This window comes from Ammospiza caudacuta, chromosome 1, assembly GCF_027887145.1.
Source record: "Ammospiza caudacuta isolate bAmmCau1 chromosome 1, bAmmCau1.pri, whole genome shotgun sequence".
Classification (NCBI taxonomy): domain Eukaryota; kingdom Metazoa; phylum Chordata; class Aves; order Passeriformes; family Passerellidae; genus Ammospiza; species Ammospiza caudacuta.
In genome coordinates this window covers 89,370,346-89,392,967 of record NC_080593.1, presented here as the reverse complement: position 1 = coordinate 89,392,967, position 22,622 = coordinate 89,370,346, and the positions used below count along the sequence as shown (strand labels likewise).

At 37.7% G+C, this 22,622-nt stretch overlaps 1 protein-coding gene across 4 annotated transcripts in view; it reads left to right on the top strand.

Annotated features, from left to right (window-relative positions):
- PTPN3 (protein tyrosine phosphatase non-receptor type 3) overlaps positions 1–22,622 on the top strand; it is a 158,928-nt gene that overhangs the window by 54,750 nt on the left and 81,556 nt on the right. For all 4 annotated transcript variants that reach the window (XM_058824036.1, XM_058824192.1, XM_058824115.1 and 1 more), the window contains exon 2: positions 13,867–14,021. In XM_058824036.1, the coding sequence (XP_058680019.1) occupies positions 13,867–14,021 (155 nt within the window). The remainder of the gene's footprint in view (positions 1–13,866; positions 14,022–22,622) is intronic.

Below are 22,622 nucleotides of genomic sequence, written 5' to 3'. Positions count from 1 at the left end.
ACTTTGGCTGCTTTGTGTTTACTGGTTCAGGGTAGGCAGCCAGCTTGTCATTGCAGTCAGTCCCCAGCAAAACTGTCCTACCAACTATTCTTTCTAGTCTTGCAAATTGCCTTTACTTTGATAGAATTTCTGTTCTTGTCATATGCTTCAAGAGGGTGGCTCTGTGCTGCTGCATGAATTTAACCCGGTGGAAGGTTACATACCTTGCAAGTTTTGGCTAGATCTAGCAGTTAATTTGCAGTGCATGCTGAAGCTGAATCCCCACCCCATTTTTGCAAGGGGCAAACTTGCTTGGGTGAAATACTAGGTTTTATTCATAGTAGGAAAGTGTATGTGGCATGGGTCAGAATTTGTACTTTAATTCCAAAGATCATGTAGCAGTTGAGAGCATTCGGCATGAGTAAATATTGATGTCGCATTCAGAAAGCTCTCGTGGGCAAGCAGACCACTTACTTGGTCGTGACAAGGTACATTTTGCTCTAGGAAAGCAATTAAGATAAAATAAACAAAGCTGAGTATTTTTATTTAGGTGTAATTTAGGGTAGGCAATCTGGAGTAGGGGTCATTACCTTTGTTACTGATTACAGCATAAGCTTAAATATTAGAGATCTATGTAAAGGTTTAGCTAATAGCTTTCAAAATCAAGTTGCTAATCTGTTTTATTCAGTTGCTAAGGTAAAATAAGCTTGATGACATTGAAGAGCCCATTTCAAATTAATTTCTCCATTAAAGGTTTCATGATGATCAGCTATTTCCAGGAAAAAAAGGCTGGTTTGTCATTGATTTGCTGTACTGTTCATTTCTGGTCAATTGACTAGTCTTAAGCAAAACTAGAAATACAGTACTGTGTTTTCAAGTAGTCCTTGTTTTGATGCCTTTCCTTTCAAATGTACTTCTGGTGTATTGCTGGGTCATGAACAAACATAAGGGCAAAAAACCATTAGTAGTTGTGGACTTCTGTCCTGTTTCTCATTCCAGCTATTCTGTGATCATGGCTCTAACCTGATGAGATGCTGCAGCCAAATCCCTCTACCTCTCCCAGCCCTTCCACATTAGGTTTTGAGGAATTTGCCTGTGGGGAGGCATTGCCCATTACCTCTGCATTGTAAAAGTGCTGAGCAGTGAGGAAACTGGGAGAGATACCGGATCTCAGGACTGTAAGCAGAGCTCTCCTTTTTTTGCTCCTGTTTCAGTATAAACCAGCAATGCTGGCCTAGTGCCTGCATTCCTCTGTAATCGGTTGCCACAGCATGCTAAGATTGCTGTGTGGGAAGTAGATAAATATTCTACCTGCCAGCGAGGAATACAAAAACTGAAATAGAAAGGCTTGGGGCATGTCAGATCTACTTGGCAAAATTTGGTGTGTTTGTTTGAAAATGCTTGGCATTGTATTGTGCACTGAATGATTTGGAACTTAAAAACCAAACTAGGCTCTGAATTATAAACTCTGAAAAATAGCAGCAGTTGATACATAGGGATGCATTCTCAAAAATGAGATGGTTTAAATCTCTAAATTATGTGATCTTGGCTCTGCATGGGAGTTTTAACAAGACTGAAGAGACTTGCATTACTTCAGGTGGCAACAGGAGGCTTTTTTATAAATGCCCATTTGCTGGACAGCTATGTTAAAAATGAACAAAAAGGACCTAAGTGGCCTGACTTACTTGTGCCAGTGTTATATGTCAGTAGAAGAATTGGAGAAGAAACAACAAAACACAAAAAACCCTAAAACAGCCCCCCTTCCCTGTTTCCCAACAAAACCAAAGCAGTACTTCACCCAAGAGCAAGCAGTTCTTTACCAGACTCCTTTACAAAATCTCACTCTAATCCATTCAATTGTACTCCCCCAAACTCCAGTTTGGATTGCGTGGCTCATGCTCACTCTGCTTTGGTGGCCTCAAGGCAGAAGGTTTAGGGGGTATTTGTCTAAAAGCTGTCCCAATATACTCACTCCAGCCTGTGATGGTGGAGGAATGCTCTGCCTTCCCTGGTCTAGAGAGATATCTGCTGCCAAGGATAGGGCTGTCCAGCCTGAGCTTGGCACCAAAACCTTGTTGAATCCTGACTGGGAAGTTGCTTTTTGGCTCTTTGGGGCCTGAAGTTATGTGTTGAAAGAAAGAAAATGACCAAGAGATAGCTGGCACTGGATTTGCAGTGGAGGGAAGATGCAGGAGCATCTCTTTTAGGTGAGTGCTTTTTGGAGCAGTCTCCTTCTAGTGTGGTGCACCATGGTCACAGGGTGTATGTTAATCTTGTAGGGTGGACATAAAATTGTCTAACAGGGATGTAAAGATGTAAATGTTTGGATTTTGCTGGTTTGAAACATACACTGTTTAAATACTTAAGGAAAACCAGAAAGCACAAATTGTTTGCAAGCTAGGACGTGTTTTGTAGTATGTTTACTTTATCTTTTCTTCACTGTGTGGAGGAATTACTTTCTTCTTTTAAAGTAAGGATGTCGAAGCACATGCAGGAATTGGAAAAATGTCTATCCAGTTTGGATGACATTGTGTTTTTTTTTTGTTTGCCTATTCTCTTTGTGCAGGAGGAGGAGGACTTGTACAAAAGCTGCAGAGCTGCTGTCAGTGCTCCTGCAGGTCCTGGAGAACAGTTTGATCTTATTGATACAAATTCTTGTGATACTAGATGTTTTGAAGTCTGTGAAAAAACTTGAAAAGGGAAGAGAGAGTGTGCTTTCGTAAGCTTAAAATACGAATACTTCTATTAGTCATAAATGCGGGAAGAAGATGAGATGAAGAGAGGAAAGAATGGCAGTAAGCTGTTCATCTCTGGCGAGTGCTTACAAAATGCAGATGTTCCTAGACTGGCTTTCCACAGTGTGTGTTTGCTTTTTCTTCTTGACTTACAAATCAAATATAATGGGTTGGGTTGGGTTGGGAGGGGCCCTAAAGATCACTTAGTTCCAGACCCCTACCATGAGCAGGAATACCTTCCAGGTTGCTAGACCAGGTTGCTCAAAGCTCAATGCTGCCTGGTCTTGAACACTTCCAGGGGTGAGGCATCCACAGCTTCTGTGGGCAACCCATCCTAGTGCCTCACCATCCTCATAGTGAAGATTTTCTGCCTAGTACCTAAACTGAATTTCTCTTCTTTTAGCCTAAGTCATTACCCCCTTTCCTATCACTAGATGCCCATATAAAAAGTTGTAAATTTTCTGGAGGTGTTCTTCTCCCTTAGTCCCCTCACAGGGCAAGTAAACTTCTTACGTGAACAACTTCAGTTTTGTTTATCTGAATATGTAAAAACAAGACGTTATGATCAAAGTATCAGGAGGTGTTTTAATTTTATCATGTTGTTTAGGTTTTGACTCCAAGATGCAAGACTTCTGCAGCACGTTTTTAAATTCTTTCCCAATAATCATGAAGTAGAACTTTGTGTAATTCCTTCAACTAGTTTTGTGAGACTTGAGGATCTCCTGAACTCATAATTTTGAACAGTGCTGGAGTATAAAGTGCATTATAGAATTATAGTCTTTAAAAGAAATACTTTTTTCTCTCCATACAGCTTGAAGTTCTCCTTCATAGCATAACTTCCAATTTGCAGATTGCTATTGTGTCCTTCCTTTTTCTTTTAAAGGAAGAATTGCTGTCATTTGATTATTCTACCATTTAATCTTTTTCAATAGTATTCTGTGGTTAACTGCGGATTGCCTGTGCTGTGTTCCAAATCCTTTTGGAGACCTTTTGAAGCCATAGGATTTATAACAGAAGTCTTCTATCATGCTTAACGGAACATATTTCAAAGGCTTGCATCAGAATGTGTATTATAAAATATATGAAACAGGAATGTATAGAAAACAGTTCTGTGAAGTTTTAAGCTTTAAGTTCTAAAAGAAGTATCTGGGTTCAGAAAGATAATTCATAGTAATTCTGAAGAGTTTTTTGTTCATTAACGCAATTTACAAGATAGGTTTTCTTCTGAGGTCCGAAATGTTTTCTTGCAAAATGTATGAACTGGGTTTTTTTGTTGCCAGTAATAAGACTTTTTCTTCCCAAGCCTGAATGGTACACAGTCCTCTGTTGTGTTGAGAAGTAGATTGAGCAGATTGAGCAGATTGCCCACAGTGGAAAACACTGGGTAACAGTGGCACATCTTGATCCGCTACTCATCTGTGTCCATGCACAAAGGAAACTTTGGTCATCTGTAATTTCAGGCTATTTCTCAATTTCAGGCTATTTCTTAACAATCCAGCACTGAATTTTGTGTGGAATTTCTGTTTTCTTTAAAGGCTGAGTTAGCTTTCCATGACATTAGTACTCATTAATACTCTCACATCCATGATTAAGGTGTTTTCTTTCCTTCTTTCCCCCTTGGCAAAAAAATGGCAGTCACCACTGCCAGCAGCATTTCTGAGCTGACAGATTTAAGGGCCATTCAGACCTTATATAGAAGAACAAGTTTTTAAGTGTATCCACACTCCAGCTACCTATACCCCTGCTTTTTCACAGTTTTCAAAAGTATGCTTTGCCAATTATTTCTGTCCTGGTCCATGTTCAATTTGAGGTGGAGGAAAGCGACTGGCTCACAAAATGTCAATAGTGCCAGCATCAGAAATAGTATGTGAACATCTAGATTCACACCTTTATGTTGAGTCTGTACTCTGTTCTGCATGCAATCTGCTGTTTACCTGCTTCTTAAAAAACAGCTTAAATATGTTTTGCTTTGTGAGGTACAATGGCATGAGTCCTGTCGCAAAGACTGAAATCTTAGATCACTGTAGCTTTGACATTCAAACATACTGTGTTAATTGGAGGCAAAAGTTGTAAAAGGTCTCTTTTATTTGTCTGGTTAATATGCACGGGAAAAATTACTCTAGGCATGTATTTGAGATATGAGAAGAGGATTGTTTTAGAAAGCTGGTGTTTGTTGGTTTTTTTTTTTTTTTAATATGCCTGTACCATAAGAGGCATTTTCTGCAGTTTGTGATTTAACTTATAAGTGGAGGACAACAGTTCAAAGTTGCTATCAGAAAAGAGTGTGTCTCACATAGAGTACATTATATGGGGACTTGATACTTTTCTGACACTCTCACCAACATTCTTAAAAGTGAAAATTATATGTATTTGTTTATGTTACCCTATATGGGGTAGAGATTTATATTAACCTGTAAGCATAGTGGATAGTGTGAGATTTGTGTGAATAATCCCAGTTTTACTTTAGGGCATTTTTAAAACCAGAAGTAGAAGCGAAAGTTTCTTGACTGTTTGATTAGTATCATACTACGGATATAATAAAAAAGTAGAATTTCCCTCTAAAAGCATGTTTTGGAAATACGTTTTAATCCTTAAAGCTTTGGTTATTTTTCTACATCTCATCTTGAATCTGTCATGCAGATGATTATAATTCTGCTTAAATGTAACAGCTTTACTTGGCAGGAAAATTGACATGATGGTTCTTGTTTCATGTTATGTGTCATACAAAAGTTTCATGACACACGGCTCATTGCCAATAGAATGAGGTATTTTTTGTATTTCAGTTTTGGGTGTGATGATTAATTTGCTAACTAAGATTTCTGAATATGTTAGCTGCTTGTCTTTATAAATTTCAGTGGTGGATGCTTATTTACTTGGTTTTGAAAATTTGAAGGTGTAAATTACTTATTCTATATAAACTCTCATATTTATGGAAAATGTTGACAGCTGGGCACTGCAGTGCTCAGCTTTCACTTTGACTCAGTGTTCACTTCCACTCTTCAGTGTTGTTAGTGTACGGCACTACCAAGCTGGGGAAGGTGAACTTTGGCTTTCAGCAATTTTTATTTTGAATTCATGCAACATTGTTAGTTACCACCCAAAGGCATTATTTGGAAAATAAAGTAATGGTAGCCCTTGCATTTTTTGGTGAGATGATTTTCTTTTGTTCTGTGGTCTGCTTAAAGCTGAGGCAGGCAATAGAGGAAGCCATAGAGTTCCTGAACTCTTTGATTGGCACTGTGCAGGAAGTGAAGCAGCATGCTGTTTACTGCCCTCAACACACTGGCTGAAGGTGTTATTTTAGAAATGGTTTTTGAAAATGAGCATCATAAAGATTTCTGATGTGAGCAGTAAAATCTGCAAAAAATGTGAAAGCATTGTAGGTGTGTCTTGTTCTCACCTGTATTTCACAGTATTTTAGCAGTGTAGGGAGGTCTCTTGCTTTTTCCTCCCCCTAGTTTTTCTGCTCTCAGTCATTCTGCATGCAGTAGATACCATCTCTTTACTTGTGCTAATGCTGTGTCTTAGGTCTAGCAATAATGCTTCATTCTCTCTGAAATGACACGTTGGATTCTACAGCGCCTTACCTGTGTGGTTTTATTGTATGTATGCAAAAGAGCATTTGTGAAGTTGGCATTACCAGATTTATACCCTGGAAGTTTGAGGAGTTATTCATACAATCTTTTTGAATCAAATGTGACCAAAATATTTACCTCAGAAGTTGGAATAAGGGACGTTAAAAACACAAGATCTGAACAACACTGAAATTCATGGTCAGTATTGTTTTTCCACCAATAAGCTCTTCTAGAGTTTAGTTACCTTTAGGTTATCTGATTTCAAGATTAAGTTTTCAGATAAGCAGTCTTTGCTGCTGAGCATGTTGCTGAAAGGCTGGGATAATCCTTCTAACCCCCAGTCCCCCATGTAAAGGCTATTACTATATAAAGAGTATGGTTATTTTGGTCTAATAATCTCTGTTACCCTGATGGCAGCCTGTTCTGCCTCTTCAGTCTTAACAGCAAGAACTGTTGGGATGGCTGAAGCTGTGCATGTTTTACAACTCTTTGGGTAAAAATCTTTTTGGTAAATCTTTACAGCACGCCCTTTTCAAAAGGGGAGGACAGGAAGAAACAAGGGTCTCAGAAAAGTTGAAATTAAATCTTTGTCTCTAAGACTTGCATTGGAATGAGTATATATGCATATATAGAACAAAAGTTTGATGTGACTATTCCCTTTTTTTTTCAGGATAATTTGGTCACTTAGTGTTTTTACTCTGCCACTTAGAATGGTCCCCAACAGAAATAATGTTCCCAGTGCAGCTGCATGAGTGTATGTAGGTCCCAGGCAGCAGAACTGAAATGAGGATTGGTAGCTTACTGTGGTGCATGGCTTTTCTGCACCGGATACTGCAGCTGCTCACACTGCTGGCATTACCTTCAGTATGATATTGGGTTAGTGGGGTCTCAGTGGCATGTCAGTCAGGGTACATTATAATGCTAGAGAAGAAAGGCATATTTCCTTCCCCATCCATCTCTACTAGTCTGCTTTTGGTATTCATTTCTGGTCTTGCTGAATCCAGAGTTTAAAATAGCTGGATTTCCCATGAAAACTCTTTGCAGTGTGAATTTACCAGGGTTGTGTTATAATGAAAAGCTAAATGAAGTGCAGGAAAGGCTTGCAAATCACTTGATTACTTATTTTTTGCACTAATTAAGCATCTAACCTCTTGTTGTGGTATAGGGACTTTTTAAAATTTATTCACCTGCATATATTGGATTCTCTTCTGAGAGTCAATGACTACTGTAGATAGGTAGGTACCTGATTCCTAGACATTCCTAGGAACAAATCTAGTTTATTTACTTATGCCTTTTAAAAGTGAAATAAAAAGCTAGATTCCAATTCTATGCTGGTTAGAAGAGGAAAGAGCATTCACAATTAGTTGTGGTCTGGTTTTTGTTTTTAGAATGAGTCTTTCTTCCTTGTACCTACCTTCATTGAAACTAAAATGCTTTGAAATGCGCTCTAAATAAACAAATAGAGGTGTCATACTGTATGTGGTCTACCCTGAAGGTTTATTTGTGGGTGAACTCTGGCATTAAGGGCTATTAAATGAAGAAGAGGTATCATTATATTTTACTGTGGAAGGATGTTTTCTCTTTGCTCAGTTCTGTGCTGGTTCTGGTAAATTATGGGCTGGCAATATGTGTTATGCCTGTTTGAGGTATAACTTCAAAATGCCTATGTTTTTTGCTTATATGAACTAATTTTCTGTGAAGGATCTCTGCCTATAGGTTTGGTTTTTTTTTTTTTTTCTGGAAAACCAAAGATGATAACTAGAATGATTTAAGCACTAGTAGTTCAATTTTTGATATCATTCTTAGAATACTTAGCTAGACCTATTGGTTGTTTACACGGCAGATAAGTAGTTTTGCTGTGCTTGAAAATGTCATAGGTGTCATAGCCGCTGGAAACAAATCTAAGAAAGCCAAATCTTTAATAAAATTAATTTTTGATTTTAACTTTGCTGTGAAGAGTCTCTATTATAATGATATTGCTGCCCTTCTTAAAGAGAAGTAGTTTGAAAACTTGCAGCTACTGCTTTGGAAGTTGTGTGTGTATCTACACACATGCACCAACTTTCAATATGGATATTAACCTTTATTCCTGTTCTAAGGAAGGCCATGCTGCAACAAGTCTTTTATTCTTTATATCTCAGTTTGGAGGTATTTTTATACCATAATCTATAAGGCTTAATCATCTAAAGCTTTCATGCTTGTTCTATATTTATGGTTTAATTACTTTGGATCGGATTTTTTTTAGCTTTTGTTTTTCCAAGTAATGTGAAGTTTCGTCATGTTGCTTCTGGCTTCCACACTTACCTTCTATATAACTTACATGAATATGTCAGGAAATTTTGGTGAAGAAATAACTACAAATAAGGATAAAATGGTGATCTGCACCCACTGCTCAAACTGACGTTTATCTTTTACTTTGGGTATTGCTTTAGTAATGCTTGGTAATTTGTATTGTGGTAAATACCTCTTGAGATTTTCCCAAGAGAAATAGAAGAGCTGAATTTTTTATTAATAGGGGGGCATTTAGTTTCTTATTGGGAATGTGGAAAAGATGAAGCATTTCCTCTGCAGAAGGTGGAAGCAGAACCTGGTTTTCATACGTTGTGAGTTAAGCCTAATTCTTCTATTTGGAAAATCTGGCTGAATAATTTAGTCATCATTAAGATGCACTGATGATAGATAGGGCTCTGTGTAAGTAATTCTTGACTACGTGGGCTGATGCATGCTGAAGAGCATTTGTATCAGTTGTCTTAGGGATATACATTGCCACAAAGACACCTTTACTTTGTTATACCTCTTTCCATTCCCATGTCAGTTATTTTGTACCTTTTAAGTAAAGAAACAGATAACCATAAAATGTCACTGTTATTGAAAGGACATACAAGACTTGACCATGTTGTTAGTACTACTGTTTTCCCCTTCCTTGTTGGGGTGGTCACTCAGACAATGAAAGTGAGTTGGAAGCACTATCCTTTTGTATATGACATTCCCACTGATTCTGTAATATCTCTGATTTTTTTAGAGGCCAGTGTTTTCAGTCAAGTCTGTAATAAACTGAAAAAACTTAGTGCAGTAGTCTCCTCCTACAAAAAACATGAGTGTACCCATTTACAGGAGTAAATTATCCCTACTGACCTGAAGAAGTGGAGGTAATAAATAATTTATTAAAAAAACCCCAAAAAAACAACAAAGGCCTCAAACAATCACAAACCCAACAAGTCTATTAACAGTTATACACAGTGTGATTATATGTAGAAGGTCTTTGAGTGTATACTCAGCAAATCTGCCCTTGATTTAATTACTTGGTAAAAAATAAGTTAATAGCAGTTATACTGATAATGGAGTCTTATGCTTTTTTACCAGCAATTTCCAAAGAAATCAAATGCTGGTATGGAAAAAATGTAGTTTTAAAAGTCAGTCTTCAATACCAAAGATGAGGAAAACATGTTATTTTTGTTCTGCTTGACTGCAACATTACTGTAGGAGAAGGCATGCATAACCAAACTTGTCCAGAAATGTGTTTAATGTACTTGGAAAACATTAACTTCTTTCCATATCTGTTCTTGTATTTCTCCTGTAAGCCTACTGCATGATTTCATTATGGGATAGAATTCCACAAGTTTGTTTTATACTTTATAACTGTGAAAATAACTGTGTTTTCAATGTGTTTTGATTGTTTGTTTAATTAAAATATACCTCCCAACTTCCTGGGTTTTTTTAAGGGAAAAATCATTGAAGTACTGACTTGTTGATAATATTAAATTGTCTTACAGGTTTTTAAAATTTGGTTTCATTTCTGAATCAGCCTTCTTCCTGAGGCTACAAACAGGAACTGAGATTTGCATGTAATGGCTGGTTCTGGTTGCTCAGGGCTGGAGGGTGATTGCTGGGGCTTAAGAGCCCTTGTCTTAGAAGCGTAAGGTTTCTGGTTGTGCTGGGCATCTCAGTGGCCCCTCTCCCTTCCCCAGAAGCAGTTGCCATTGCAGGTTCCTTCATGTGCTTCTACGTGTTGCACTGGGGTCCATAAGCCATTCCAGTAATCTGGCCCAAGTTAAAATGCAGCTTTAAACAGCTCACTTATGGATGAAAAGTCATGGAGCAGGTGCCAACAACTCAGCTGCTCACCTGTCTCCTGTTCTCCTTCCCTTGCCCTTTAGGCTTGGGATTCTCTAAGTTGTTTCCTTGCAGACTTGCTGAGCATGTGGCACGCTGAGGTGGGACATACAAAAGTGGTGTCAGCAGGTTCCTGTGCTGTGACACTCCTAACACAGCTCCCTGAGGAGCTCACTTGGCGCAGTGGTGCTCAAGGCCATGGAGGTGGGAAGGAGAAGGTGTGGCTTTCTCTGCTGGGGACTCCAGCTGGTGGCAGTTCCCTAGGCCTTGATTAGTCCCCTTGAGCTCCAGTTGACTGATAGCTGTGGCATCCAAACACTCAGCCATTTGTCCCTGTCTTGGCACAGTTCCTGTGGTCAGCTGGCTTTGTTGAGGATAGCCCCAGCTGGGGCTCTTTGCTTGCCATAAGCACAAACTATGAACTCTGTGTTCCTGGTGTGATTTTACATAAAATGGTAAAAATAAAGGAATTTCAGGTTTTCATTTGTGAACCCAATGCAAACTGGTCACAGTAGCAGGTTTGAATTTCTCATTATAAATTTCCAACTCACTGCTTCACTTGGGGCATATAACCCAGCATCCAGCAGATCACCTGAAGGTGTTAAACCAGAGGTAACTGAAAAACTAGCACAAGACTACAAATTTCAAACTAAGCACCTCTCATTTTATAATGAACTGCAATACAAAAGTATGTGTTACTGTTAGCTCCTGGATGGCTTAGGTTATCCAGGAGATAGATAGGCTGGGTTTCCTATAGAGGGACCATGGTATGAAATGGACCTGTAATTACTTGTGCTACTATGCACAGTCATTTAAATAAAAATCTTCAGTTTGATTTATTCAGGTTAATTTTTTTGCAGTTATAAGAGTTTTCTTTTTTGCTGGTGTTTTTTTCTTGTTTTTTTTTTTTTTTTTTTTTTTTTTCTGGATTGCAAGCACATATGTATATAAATGTTATTGGTGCTATTTTATTGGCTTCTGCACTGGAAGCTTGAACAAGTGAGTAGCAAGATCTGGCTATATTGTAACACTTGAAAAAATAATGCTGTGCTGGAGAGGGTTTAGACTTAGGTATCAAAATGTCTGAAGGGTCTCCAGGTGTAGCTTAACTTGAAGCATGTTCTGCACTAGGGCTTCAGGGGCTGAGCACTGTTTACTCCCTCTGGGTAGACCAGGAGCAGGGTGCTGGAGACTCCTGTGGACTGTTGCGCTCTGCTGAAGCCTGGCAAAGTTTGAATATAATTAGGGCATAGAGAGAGGGAATGGTGGAAGTGTAAGACAGGTCGGGCATTATAAGCAAAAGGGGTCAAATAGCCTTTCTCCCAGGAATGGAGAAGTCTGTGTTAGGGACTGTTAGGTGTTGGAATGCAGACTGAGCCCTTAAGGCCAGGCTGATGAAGCTTTGAATCTGGCTGCCAAAACATTCTCTCTCATCTAGTGGCTGGCCCACAGTGAAGGATAACCTTCCACTTAACACTGGACTAGTGGGTAGAGAGCTACTTTGCAAATGAGAAGGTGTTTTTTGCCAGCTGAGGGGGAGAGTGGAGAAAAGACTTTGTAGTATAATTCATGTAGCCACTTGACTTTTTGGTGAAAGGTGAACATAGTGCTTAATAAATAGTTTAAAACTTAGCTGCTAGAAAATTAGAGAATGTGAGACTGAAGGCTTCCTTTACAATCCTAGTTTGTCATCAACTTTTTGTATACTCTTGATAATTGGATAACTGTATGTTTTATTTAACAGCAACCGGTCATGAATTAGCCCATTTTCTGGATATAAAAACCCCAAAACCAAAACTATGATTAAATGCAGACTGTATATCAAGAAAAATTTCTAAGCAACAGGAGTGTTTGGTGGTTTATATGGAAATATTGTTCATAATTCTCCTAAAGATTACCTCTTCCTTTTTATCCCCTCATTTAAAAACAAAAGAAAAAAAAAGAACCAGAGAAAAAAATATCTAAAACCCCCAACCCACACCTTTTCTGAGTAAAAAAATGCATGCTGGCTAAAAAAATGAGTCTTGATAGCTTACAGTTTTGATTTTAGAAAATATACAGTGGTGAACTATCAATTGGCTGACAGGAAAACCCATGAGAGTGTTGTTGGAAGTGTTGAATGCCAATGTGTGTCTGACTTCTGAGCTGTCTGTGAGAAGGCAATTGTTTTAGCTGCTTCTGAGTATAGATTACACAGACTTGAGAAGGATCACTGCGCTGCTTTGTTGTCTTTGCAACCCCAAAAAGAGCACTTTATGCAACTGTACATTTCATGGCTCTTCATGCTTTTCATGTTTCCCTTTCAAAGAGATATGTAGTAGAGGCAATGCTTTGCTATTTTGAGTGATTTTTTTTTTCTAAATTGGTCAATTTCTGTAGCTGCATAAAAGAAAAGCCAGCCTGTGTTTTAAGGCAGATACAGAAAAAAGGGGAGATGGCAAAATAGTGCTCATATAGGTCCCGTCTAGTTTGGCCAGCAGTCTATGTAACACTCGCATTATGCAAGTCTCTTTGTAGCTGTCCCCTTATAAGTGAGGAATGGTTTGGTAATTGGTATGGTAATTAACCTGGAAAACTATCCCCTGCTTCGCTTGCCAACTGGCTTTAAACGCTGTGATGTTAATTGGTAAACTGATCCAGTGAAGAGAGGCTTGAAATGTTTACAGGCTTGTCTGAATTTAATTCACTTCTTATTTCAATGAATGGCTTTTTTTGTTTGATGGGTTGTTCTTTTGTTTGTTTTAATTTGTAAATACTGGTTTTTAGAGTTTTGGTTTTCATTAAGAGTTTTGTTTTTTTTTTAAAGAAAAAAGCTTAAGCAACAAAAGAAGTGTTTTCTTGTGGGATGTTCTTCCTTGATATTAATTTCTGGCTTCCTGAATTGATGTATGCTAGACTGTAAAATATTGACATGTTTTAAGAGTTAGTTCTGCTTGCCTTACATATGGTGTTTGCATATATATTCCTGAAACAAAGTGTTACTTGATAGAACCTGATTTGCATTAACTCAAGACTGTTTTGTCACCTGAGAGTAAACAGAATTATTGTAGTGGAACTTGTATTGTAAATGCAGAAATATGTAGGAAATGTAAAAGGGGGTAAGGGGTTTCCTGGCTACAGATGATAAAAACTTGTCTTGATGTTGCCTTCCTACATTATAGTAGCTGTTTGGGGTTTTTTACTGATTTAAACTGAGGCAGTGACTCATGCCTAACCCAGGTATACATTGCAGGGATTACCTGTAATTTTCTTGATAATGTTCCCATTTACAGTATGGGAACCCCTCCATATTTATGCATTTATGTTCTGGTTTACAACAGGCTAATTTTACAACTTATTCTTTTCTATAAGAAGCATTTGTTAGCTTGGGGTGTAATGAGGTCTTCATGATGTTGTAAGTTACTCTGAAAAACAAATATAGAGAATTATAAGAACTGTCATTAAACGTAATTTTTGTTTTATAGGTTATTCAGCAATAGTTATGAACTCCCGTTTACGAGCCTTAGGTGGGAGGATAAATAACATACGAGCATCAGAGCTACCAAAAGATAAAGCCCGATCAGAAATAATCTGTAACGTCCACTTTTTGGATGGCTCAGTACAAAGCTTCAAAGTCAACGTAAGTTTGGAAAACTACTTTCTTTTTAAATACATAGAAATTTGTTTGAAAGCTGCAGATGAAATATGGGACCCTCCCTGAGGCGTGGTATCTCCAAAGGATGTTAAAGATGTAGCTTTGTCATAACAAATTGCAGAATTACTGCTTATGAAGTGGAATTAAAAAGTGCTGTTTTAATTTACTTTCAAGCCAACCAACTTCAATGTCATAAAATCTTGGCATGCAGATTATGTCTGGATAAAAGTCTTCTATATGATATGGGAACCACAAAGAAACAGATCTGGTGATCATTATCAACTGTGAATAAGTAATTAATATTTAAAGGAAACGCCTCAACTGGGATATGCTTCTCCGTCAAAGGACTAGTAGAAAGGACTCCTCCTGAAAGAAGGAGGCATTATAAATTCCTGTAGTGATGTCAGTACATATTTTCAGAAATGCAAAGATGTAAACAGTGAAGACGTTGTGGCTCAGTAGGACTATTCTGTTCAGTCTTTTGTACTTCAGTACGGTCTCTTTATTTGGGTGTGGGGAGGGAAAGGGAGTTAATGGAGGCTTGTACTCTGTATTTTTAATGTATTTTATTCTGCAAGGTTTATAACCTTTAGTACTGATTTAATATATCAGTTCATTTTTAAATGAAAACAAGGGAAACTTCTGAATCAGCTTTCAGTAGAATTATTTTACCATGCAGAAAAACTGTGGATACATTTAAGTAGAATTGTGTGTAAGATTTGTGTGTATTTTTTAATATTATACTTATTTTATCCAATTTACCTTATTTGAGAATAAACATTTGGCGGAGGAAGTTGTATTGTTTAGATATCTTAGACTACACTATGCTTTCTAATAGGACATTCAAAAGTGCACCCAAAAGTTGTATTTTCCCAAGTCTTATTGCAGTTCTCTGCAGACTGATTTTGTTTTTTAACTTTGTCTGTTGGACATTGGATATTGATTGAAATATAAGTTATCTGATAGGTTAAAATAGTTATTTTCACCATAGTATATCCAGAATTAGTCTGATTTTAGTACGTATTTTACATGCTATGTGTTCATATATGTGTGTAATACTGGGAAGTGGAGTAGAAGGAGAGTAAGAGGAGGACCAACATGTTAGTATATAGTTTCCATTGTTTGTCTCCACCATGCCCTAGGAATTGTCTTGTCTGTCAGTGAGCTGGCATAATTGCCACCTGCCCTGCACAAGGATCTGTGTAAAGTGAGGAATTCAAAATGGTATTAAATTAATGCATAGTAGTATATTTTTTCTTTGTAAACAGATGTTTACACAGCTTTAAGTGTAGTGTTTGGCCTGAAGGCTAGCACTATACAAGTGAAATTTGCTCCCCATTTCCTCCTTTAGGCAGTGAGTGCAAAACGGGAACCATTGAGAAGGAACTGTGTAGACCTTAAAGCAGCTTTCTGGTACCTAAAGAAAGCTGGAGAGGGACTTTGTACAAGGGCATGTAGTGATACAACAAGAGGGAACTTGCTTCCAACTGAGAGAGGGGAGATGTAGATGAGATAGGAAGAAATTCTTTGCTGTGAGGGTGGTGAAGCACTGGAATGGGTTGCCCAGAGAAGTTGCAGCTGTCCCATTCTTTAGAGTGTCCCAGGCCAGGCTGTATGGGGCTTTGAACAACTTGGAGTAGTGGAAGGTGTCCCTGGCCATGGTAGGGGAGTTGGAACCAGATGACATTTAAGGTTCCTTCCAACCAAAACCATTCTATGATTTGTTTTGAAATTCTGAACCCAACTGATTTCTCTCCTGAACTTCAGTGTATCCTTAGGGTGCCACTGCTGGTTACCTCCTCCATCCAGGAATTGTAAGGGCCTCCTTTACTGCAGCTGTGATGCTGAGCTGTTCACAGGGGTGATGTAGAACTCATTACTGCTCTACATGAAACAAGCAGGGAGTGCAGCTACCCTGCTGTGTTATGGCCTAAGAAAAGGGTTTTGCAGATTTATGTTCTTTGAGTACTGAGCTGGTAATGAGGGAGGCTGTACTTTTCTGTGAGGATGGCCCTTCTTGATTATCTAACCTTGATATCAGCCTAAGAACAGGCTTTGCCACACTCTGGTAGTGTCATAAGGTCCATTTCTCAAAAGGATTTGAAACCAGCTGCAGAAAATTTCTGTATCCAAGTTCTGCTTACATTAGCAGAAAAATTCAGCCTGACTCTGTGTTTGTGTGTTTATTTTAATTGCCAGCATAATTCAGTTTTATCTCTGTGACCAAAGAGACCAAAGAATAACTTGGGTCTGTGGTCAGTCTGGGAGTCGGCTGGTCATGAACTGAAGGGCATGTACTTATTGAAGAACAAAAAGTTTTGCTCTGAACAGATTTTCCCCACTAGTGAAATCTTTCTTTGTTGCTTCAGAGAAACTGTTTCTCGTATCAAGATGTTTTTCTCCACATTAAATTCATTTCTGGATGATGTGTTAATTGACAGTTCCATATTTTAAAGAAATTAAATATGGATATCACATGGCATAATTATCCAGAAGACAAATAAGCAGAAATATATTAAATGATGCAGTAGTACATTATTAAAATGGAACGTGCTTTCTGAAGAGACTAGACATAGATACAAGATATATGGATAAAAATATGTACTCTGAATTTTGGATATTTTAAATAAGTTTTCTAGGTTTTTTACTTTCTCTGCTTTTACAATTATTGCTGAAATATGCTGAATTTTTCTAATCTGTCAGAATTTGGAGAACTAGACCTGAACAGGATCACTTCTTCTAAAGCATAGAGTTCAGTGTTTTCTCTTTAAAGAATGTCAGTATTATCAGTGGAAAATTAAAGTTGAGAATTCTTCAGGGTTGTTTGTGTTTTAGTGGTACCTGGTTCTGGTCTGTGAAGGTTCAAAATTTGGATAGATGTTGCACTTTGAATTAACATTAGGCTAATATTTACATATGCATAAGTATGCTTTATGTTCATTGACATAATTATATTTTCATCAACAAATAGTAGAAAGTAACTGTGGAAAAGCAGAATACTTGAAGCTTGGCCTTTGTCCATATAATAGCATAAGTGGAATTGGAGAGTTCTCTCATTCTAAAGACAGTAGGATGGAACCAACTGAGCATTGCTTGTCATGTAGCAGCTCTCTGAACACAGAATTCTTACTGCAAAAGGATTTCTTTCTTTCAAAGTCGTAAGGGGAGTATATAGGAAAATAACATTAAAGAAAACAAATCTCATGGGTAAGAAGAAACTTAAGATAAATTTACTGTAAGTTTAAACAAATGGATATTCCTATGTTGTCATTTCTGTTATCTTGTTGACAATGTACATATGCTCGAGACTACAAAATATGGGGTGGATTTAAATTTAATAGAAAGACAATTGATTAAATAGTATAAACTTACAACACATTAAAATGTGTATGTTTTGGAGTTTTGAACTAGTACTAACATCTTTGAAAATGGTGGTAGAACATTAATGGTATCTCAAAATACTGAATCTTTCAGAGAGTAGAACAGGGAGAATAGAGATAAAACTTTCATTTCGTTCTTTAGGAACAAGATCTTTATAGAGCCTACAGAGCTGATTTTCATCACATTTTGTTACCAGATGACATGGCACTTTTATAGGTCCACCTATATGTAACTTTCTTCTTAATCATTCTGCTGAATGATATTTCAGATGTTACTTTGTTTTCCCAGTGGTTCTGTCTGTAGGAGGGGAATAAAAACCAAGTACTGTAAACCTGGACAAAGGAAAAAAGAAGGTAGATTTTGCATATGGATGTAACCAGAGCAACTTTCTATCTATTGAGAAACCTGAAGATAGCTGCATAATTTCCTTTCTTAAAAGTTGTTCTTATTAATCATTTATCCCAAAGAATATTGGTATTCTGACTAGCTGTAAACAAAGATTTAATGGCAAGAGAGCAGCACTGCTTTTCTCCTGGACTTGTTACTTTGGCAGAGTAGTGAAGTGATGAGCTATTTTGTTCAATGTTTTTATATAAAAGAGTTATACCACAGTTGCAGTGAATCTGAAATTTGGATTCATGGTATCACAAAGAGTTCATCAGTATAACCTGTAGTATGTGCTGGTTGTAGGTCATCCTTATCAAGAAAGTTCACATAGGAGAACAGACAGACACATTCCACTGCATTGCTTACCGTCCACAGAGTATGTTAACTATGCAAGGCTGACATGGCCTTTCTTGTTCCACTGTTATGTGTTCCAGTACTTACATGGAACATGTCCAAAGTCCAGGCAAAAAACTGAAGGTGCATGGAAGCTGAGAATTGGAAATGTTATTTCAAAACCACATTTGAGGCAAAGACTTGACTGCATTTAGTGCTGAATGTTGCACTTGACTTTAATTATATCCAGGCTTTCTTGAAGCCCCCTAGTAAATTTTGGGTGTTTCAGTTTTATGGTAAGGTTAACTCACCTCTGTCCCTATTGTTACCTCTGTCGTGTTCTAAGACTATAATGCATAGGCTTTTCACCTGGAGATAATGTTAGCTGTCATTCTGATATATAGAGAATTTGCTCATATACCATGTATGAGTGTGTTTAATAGGTATTTATTATATTATGTATATTCCATTGTGCAATAATGTAAATTTATCTGTAACTTTTGATATAAACATGCAGGTATTTTCTGGTTTTGCTCTACTTTGACTCATTTACCAGGAATGACCACTTGGGAAGCATCTCTCAAGTAAACTGACTTTTGAGAAGGTATAAAACTGAGAGTGGCAGATCACTTCTGAATTGCATTTTCTATGTTTTTGTTTAATACCTGGGATTTTTGCTTTTAGACTAGTTGTCTTTTAGTAATAGTGTTTCCTTCTAGAAATAAAATTATGAAGCTGTAATAATTCAAAAAGTTGCAAGAATTGAAGCTTGAATTGTAAGGAATGTTTTTCTTTTCCTTGCACCTTAGTTAAGTTTCTTGTTCCGGTATTTGAGAAGGAATATGATGGTTAAAATGAACACACACAATTACTCATGGTATGTTTAAAATAATCAACTGAGGTACAAGTCTTAGAGGTTCTTTTTAACTGTGGGTGTGAGTTTTATAATTTTAAACCATTCATAGAAAAATGCAGTCTTGCAGAATTTTTTTGTATGTCACCAAGTTTTCCTACTTGTTTGATAATACAGGATGGTTTAATGCTACTCTGTGTCCCTGCATGTTGAAAGAACTGCTGTATGAAGTTTCAGGCTGGCAGCAAATATTTAGTTTTGTATTGAGTCAGGTCAGTATACTTGACTGGAAAGCAGTAAGACAGTATGAAATTTGATGATGCCTCTGAGGACAGTGAGAAAGTGATCTGCCCTACAGCAGGCTTGTTAGTCTTAGCCATTTGTGGGGCAAGACTTAATAATAAATGCTGAAGGAAAGAATTAGTGGCGGGGAAATTTTCCTAAAGTTAGAATGGAATGACTAACCTCATATATATGTTTGTTTTAAATCATTTTTGTGAGGTAGAGGAAATGCAGTGGGTTAAAGCGCTGTCCTTGGACAAATATTTTGTATGACCTTTATGTAGGAAAATACTGTGCTAAAGTATATGGAATCTAGAAACATTACAGGGTGGGCCAGGAGTTGGCTGAGGAGGTGGCTGTAGATCTTGATGAGAAGGAGATATTAAATGATGCAAGGGCATTAAAGGGAGTTCTTGACTGTCAGATTTCATTAATGTGTTGCTCTTGAAACTTTTTCCAAAAATCAAAAATATTAAGTTTGAGGCCTTATTAACAACAAAAAGATACAGGAATATGAGGTAGCAGGTTATCTTGAACAAGGAGTAATTGCAGTGAGGAGAATCAGTAGTGTAAACTAATAGCTTTTATGAGATGAGGTAATGTTTTTTTAAGCTCAGTTTTCAGTTGCAAACAATAGAGAGCAGTGGCAGTTTGCAGACTGAGCTGCTCATGTATTACTGTTCTGAAAAGGTGAGTGCTTTCATGCACCAGGCAAGAATCTTCACCCAGTGTCAAGGAAGTATTAGCAGCGTTAGTCTTGGCATTGAGGCAACCCTCCTGGGAATGTCACATGTGGATCCTGGCCACTTGCAGACAAAAGAGGGAAGTTCCAATCAGGCAGGCATAGAAAGTAAAACTAGGCTGCTCTGCAGAAAACTGTACCTTAGGAAAAAAAAGCCAGTTCTGTTTATTCTAGATGAACAAAATCTTCCATGGTTGAATAAGGGCATCAGGTTGGTAAATAAATTCCAGGAAGAGACAAGGACAGAGATAGCAGAAGAGCAAATTGGCTGTGTGTTAAATTACTGCAGAAATGAAAAGGAAGTGGTAGCACTGTGTTCAGGCTCGTGCACCTTTTAGGACCGAAGGACATAGGCTGTCTGGTTGCAAAGGAGTGTTACAGGCTAAATTAGGAAAGGATGACCTCAAACAGCACGTGGTGGGCACTGAGCATTGTGTCTGAAGTCAGACTGAATTTGCAAAAGCTTAGGTGGTGCTTAACTGGGAGGTTACCATTACCAGAGAGTGGGGGCAAAGCTTCTGCAGAGGACAGGGAGATATGCTTTACATTGCACTGTCCTCCAAAATGATCACTTTGTACCACTTCCCTTGTAAAAGTTAACAACCTGAAGAACTTTGCATGCAGATTTACCTCTTTAGTCCAAGGTTCTAACAATTTCCACTTAAGTTTATGCTGTTCTTAGGGCAGTGAGTCTTGATCACTTCAGGTTCTAGGCAGTATTTGACATTAAAAAGTAATGGAGGGCATTTTTCTCTTCACAGTTGTTTAACTTACTAGAAATTGAATTTGACTAACTTAAATTCCCTAAATGTTGTAGGAACTTGTTGTGGCATGAGTAGAATGTAACAGGTGTTAATTATGAGCGCTTGAAGTATTAATTTTTGGCCTATCCAACATAAGCTGTAATTGATTTGAAGACAGATTTAAATGGAGGTGAATAGTTGTGGTTATGAGGTGGTTGATGCAAAGCTTTTAATACTTCAGAATAAGGATTGGTAGATTTCATAAAGGTGAAATAAATAGTTCTTTTCAGGTGGAAACACACAAACTTCTTGAAAATGTTTCTTTTCAGTAAAAACTTTGACATTCTCAAGAATTTGTGTCATTGCAGCAGCACAGGCTAGTGAGGAAGACACATAATTTTTTAAATTACACTATAGAAAAACAGGAGCTTAATTAGAAATGCCTTAAATATTTGCTCTAATGGATTATAGGGTTAAGGAGAACTTGATTCTAATGCCCAGTATAGCTGAGCAATGTTCATGTTGGTTTTGCCCTTCTATGGCACAGGGGAGTGAAAATAGGATGTGTTGTAAAGCACTTGACACATTGCAATATTTGAATATGCTGTGGCTATGAATTGTATTGAAATGGATGTCAAAATTCAGAAGCTCTGATGTGACGTGCTTAACCTGCCTCACTTTACACCTAGGTCTCAAATCTGCTAATTTACAAAGTAAGTTGAAGATTGTGCAGCATGAGTTGTGTGGCCATTTTTAGGTATATAGACCAAAAAATAATTCAAATGTTTCTTAAAGCAATACCAAAATTAAGTAAATAAACATTTCCTTGAAAAACAACAAACCCCCTTATAACTGAGAATTTTAACAAGACTTGAACAATTTAAAATAACATTTTTTATTTAGCTTAGATTTCTTGACTGGATGCTTGGTCTATGCCCTGGGGAAAAAAAACCAAAACAAAACAAAAAAAACCCCAACAAACTGTGCATTTAGTACCAGAGGGCAAGAACTAGAACCACATAAAAGTAATGCTGGAATTAATTTTTTTTCTAGGAAATGTCGAGAGTAAGAAGAGAAGTAAATAGATGTGTAGGTGGATGAAACTAGTGCTGGCTGAACAGCTGGGTTTAGGGTTGGGAGACCCATGGGAACATTGCAAAGAAAGAACTCTGCTGAGGAAGATGTCATAGTAGGGAGCTTGCTTGTCTTTACAGGGAAACAATGGGAAGGTTAAGCAATTCATATATGCTGGGGGAGAGGCAGGAATGCAATTGTGAGGGGCTGGGGAGAGAGAAGGTGAAGGGATCTGAATTGAGATGAAAGACTGGAAGCATGGAAATTGAAAAAGGAATTTGGAGATAATGCTGTTGTGAAGAAAGGACACCAAAAGGAATAGGAAGTGTTGAAATTCAAACTAAAAATTAGCAGAAGAATCTACCCTCTGTGGTCTTGTTTCTGCTCCATTTATAATGAAACCTGATATTCCTGAACACCTTCTTTCATCCAAATATCTATCCCATCCCCTGTAATTACTGCTTTTGGTCATAATATAACTTCAGGAGCTCATTTAGATGCTGTCAAAAGTTCACACCATAGGTGTCCAATTAAATTAGGCTTCTGAGTTGTGCAGGTGTCATGATGACACTTAAAAGTGTTTTAACTTTCTGCTTCTGAAAACCCAACCCTGGGGAAATGAATATGGTCAGTGCTAGACATGAGCTTACAGATGTCAGGAAATGCCCATTATTTCATAAGGTGCAATCTGCTGTTTCCATGGGGCCCTCTTGTGTACACACATGGATAATTTCCGATGGATAAATCTCAGTCTGCATGGTGGAAGCAATGCCACTGATGAACAGATCTGC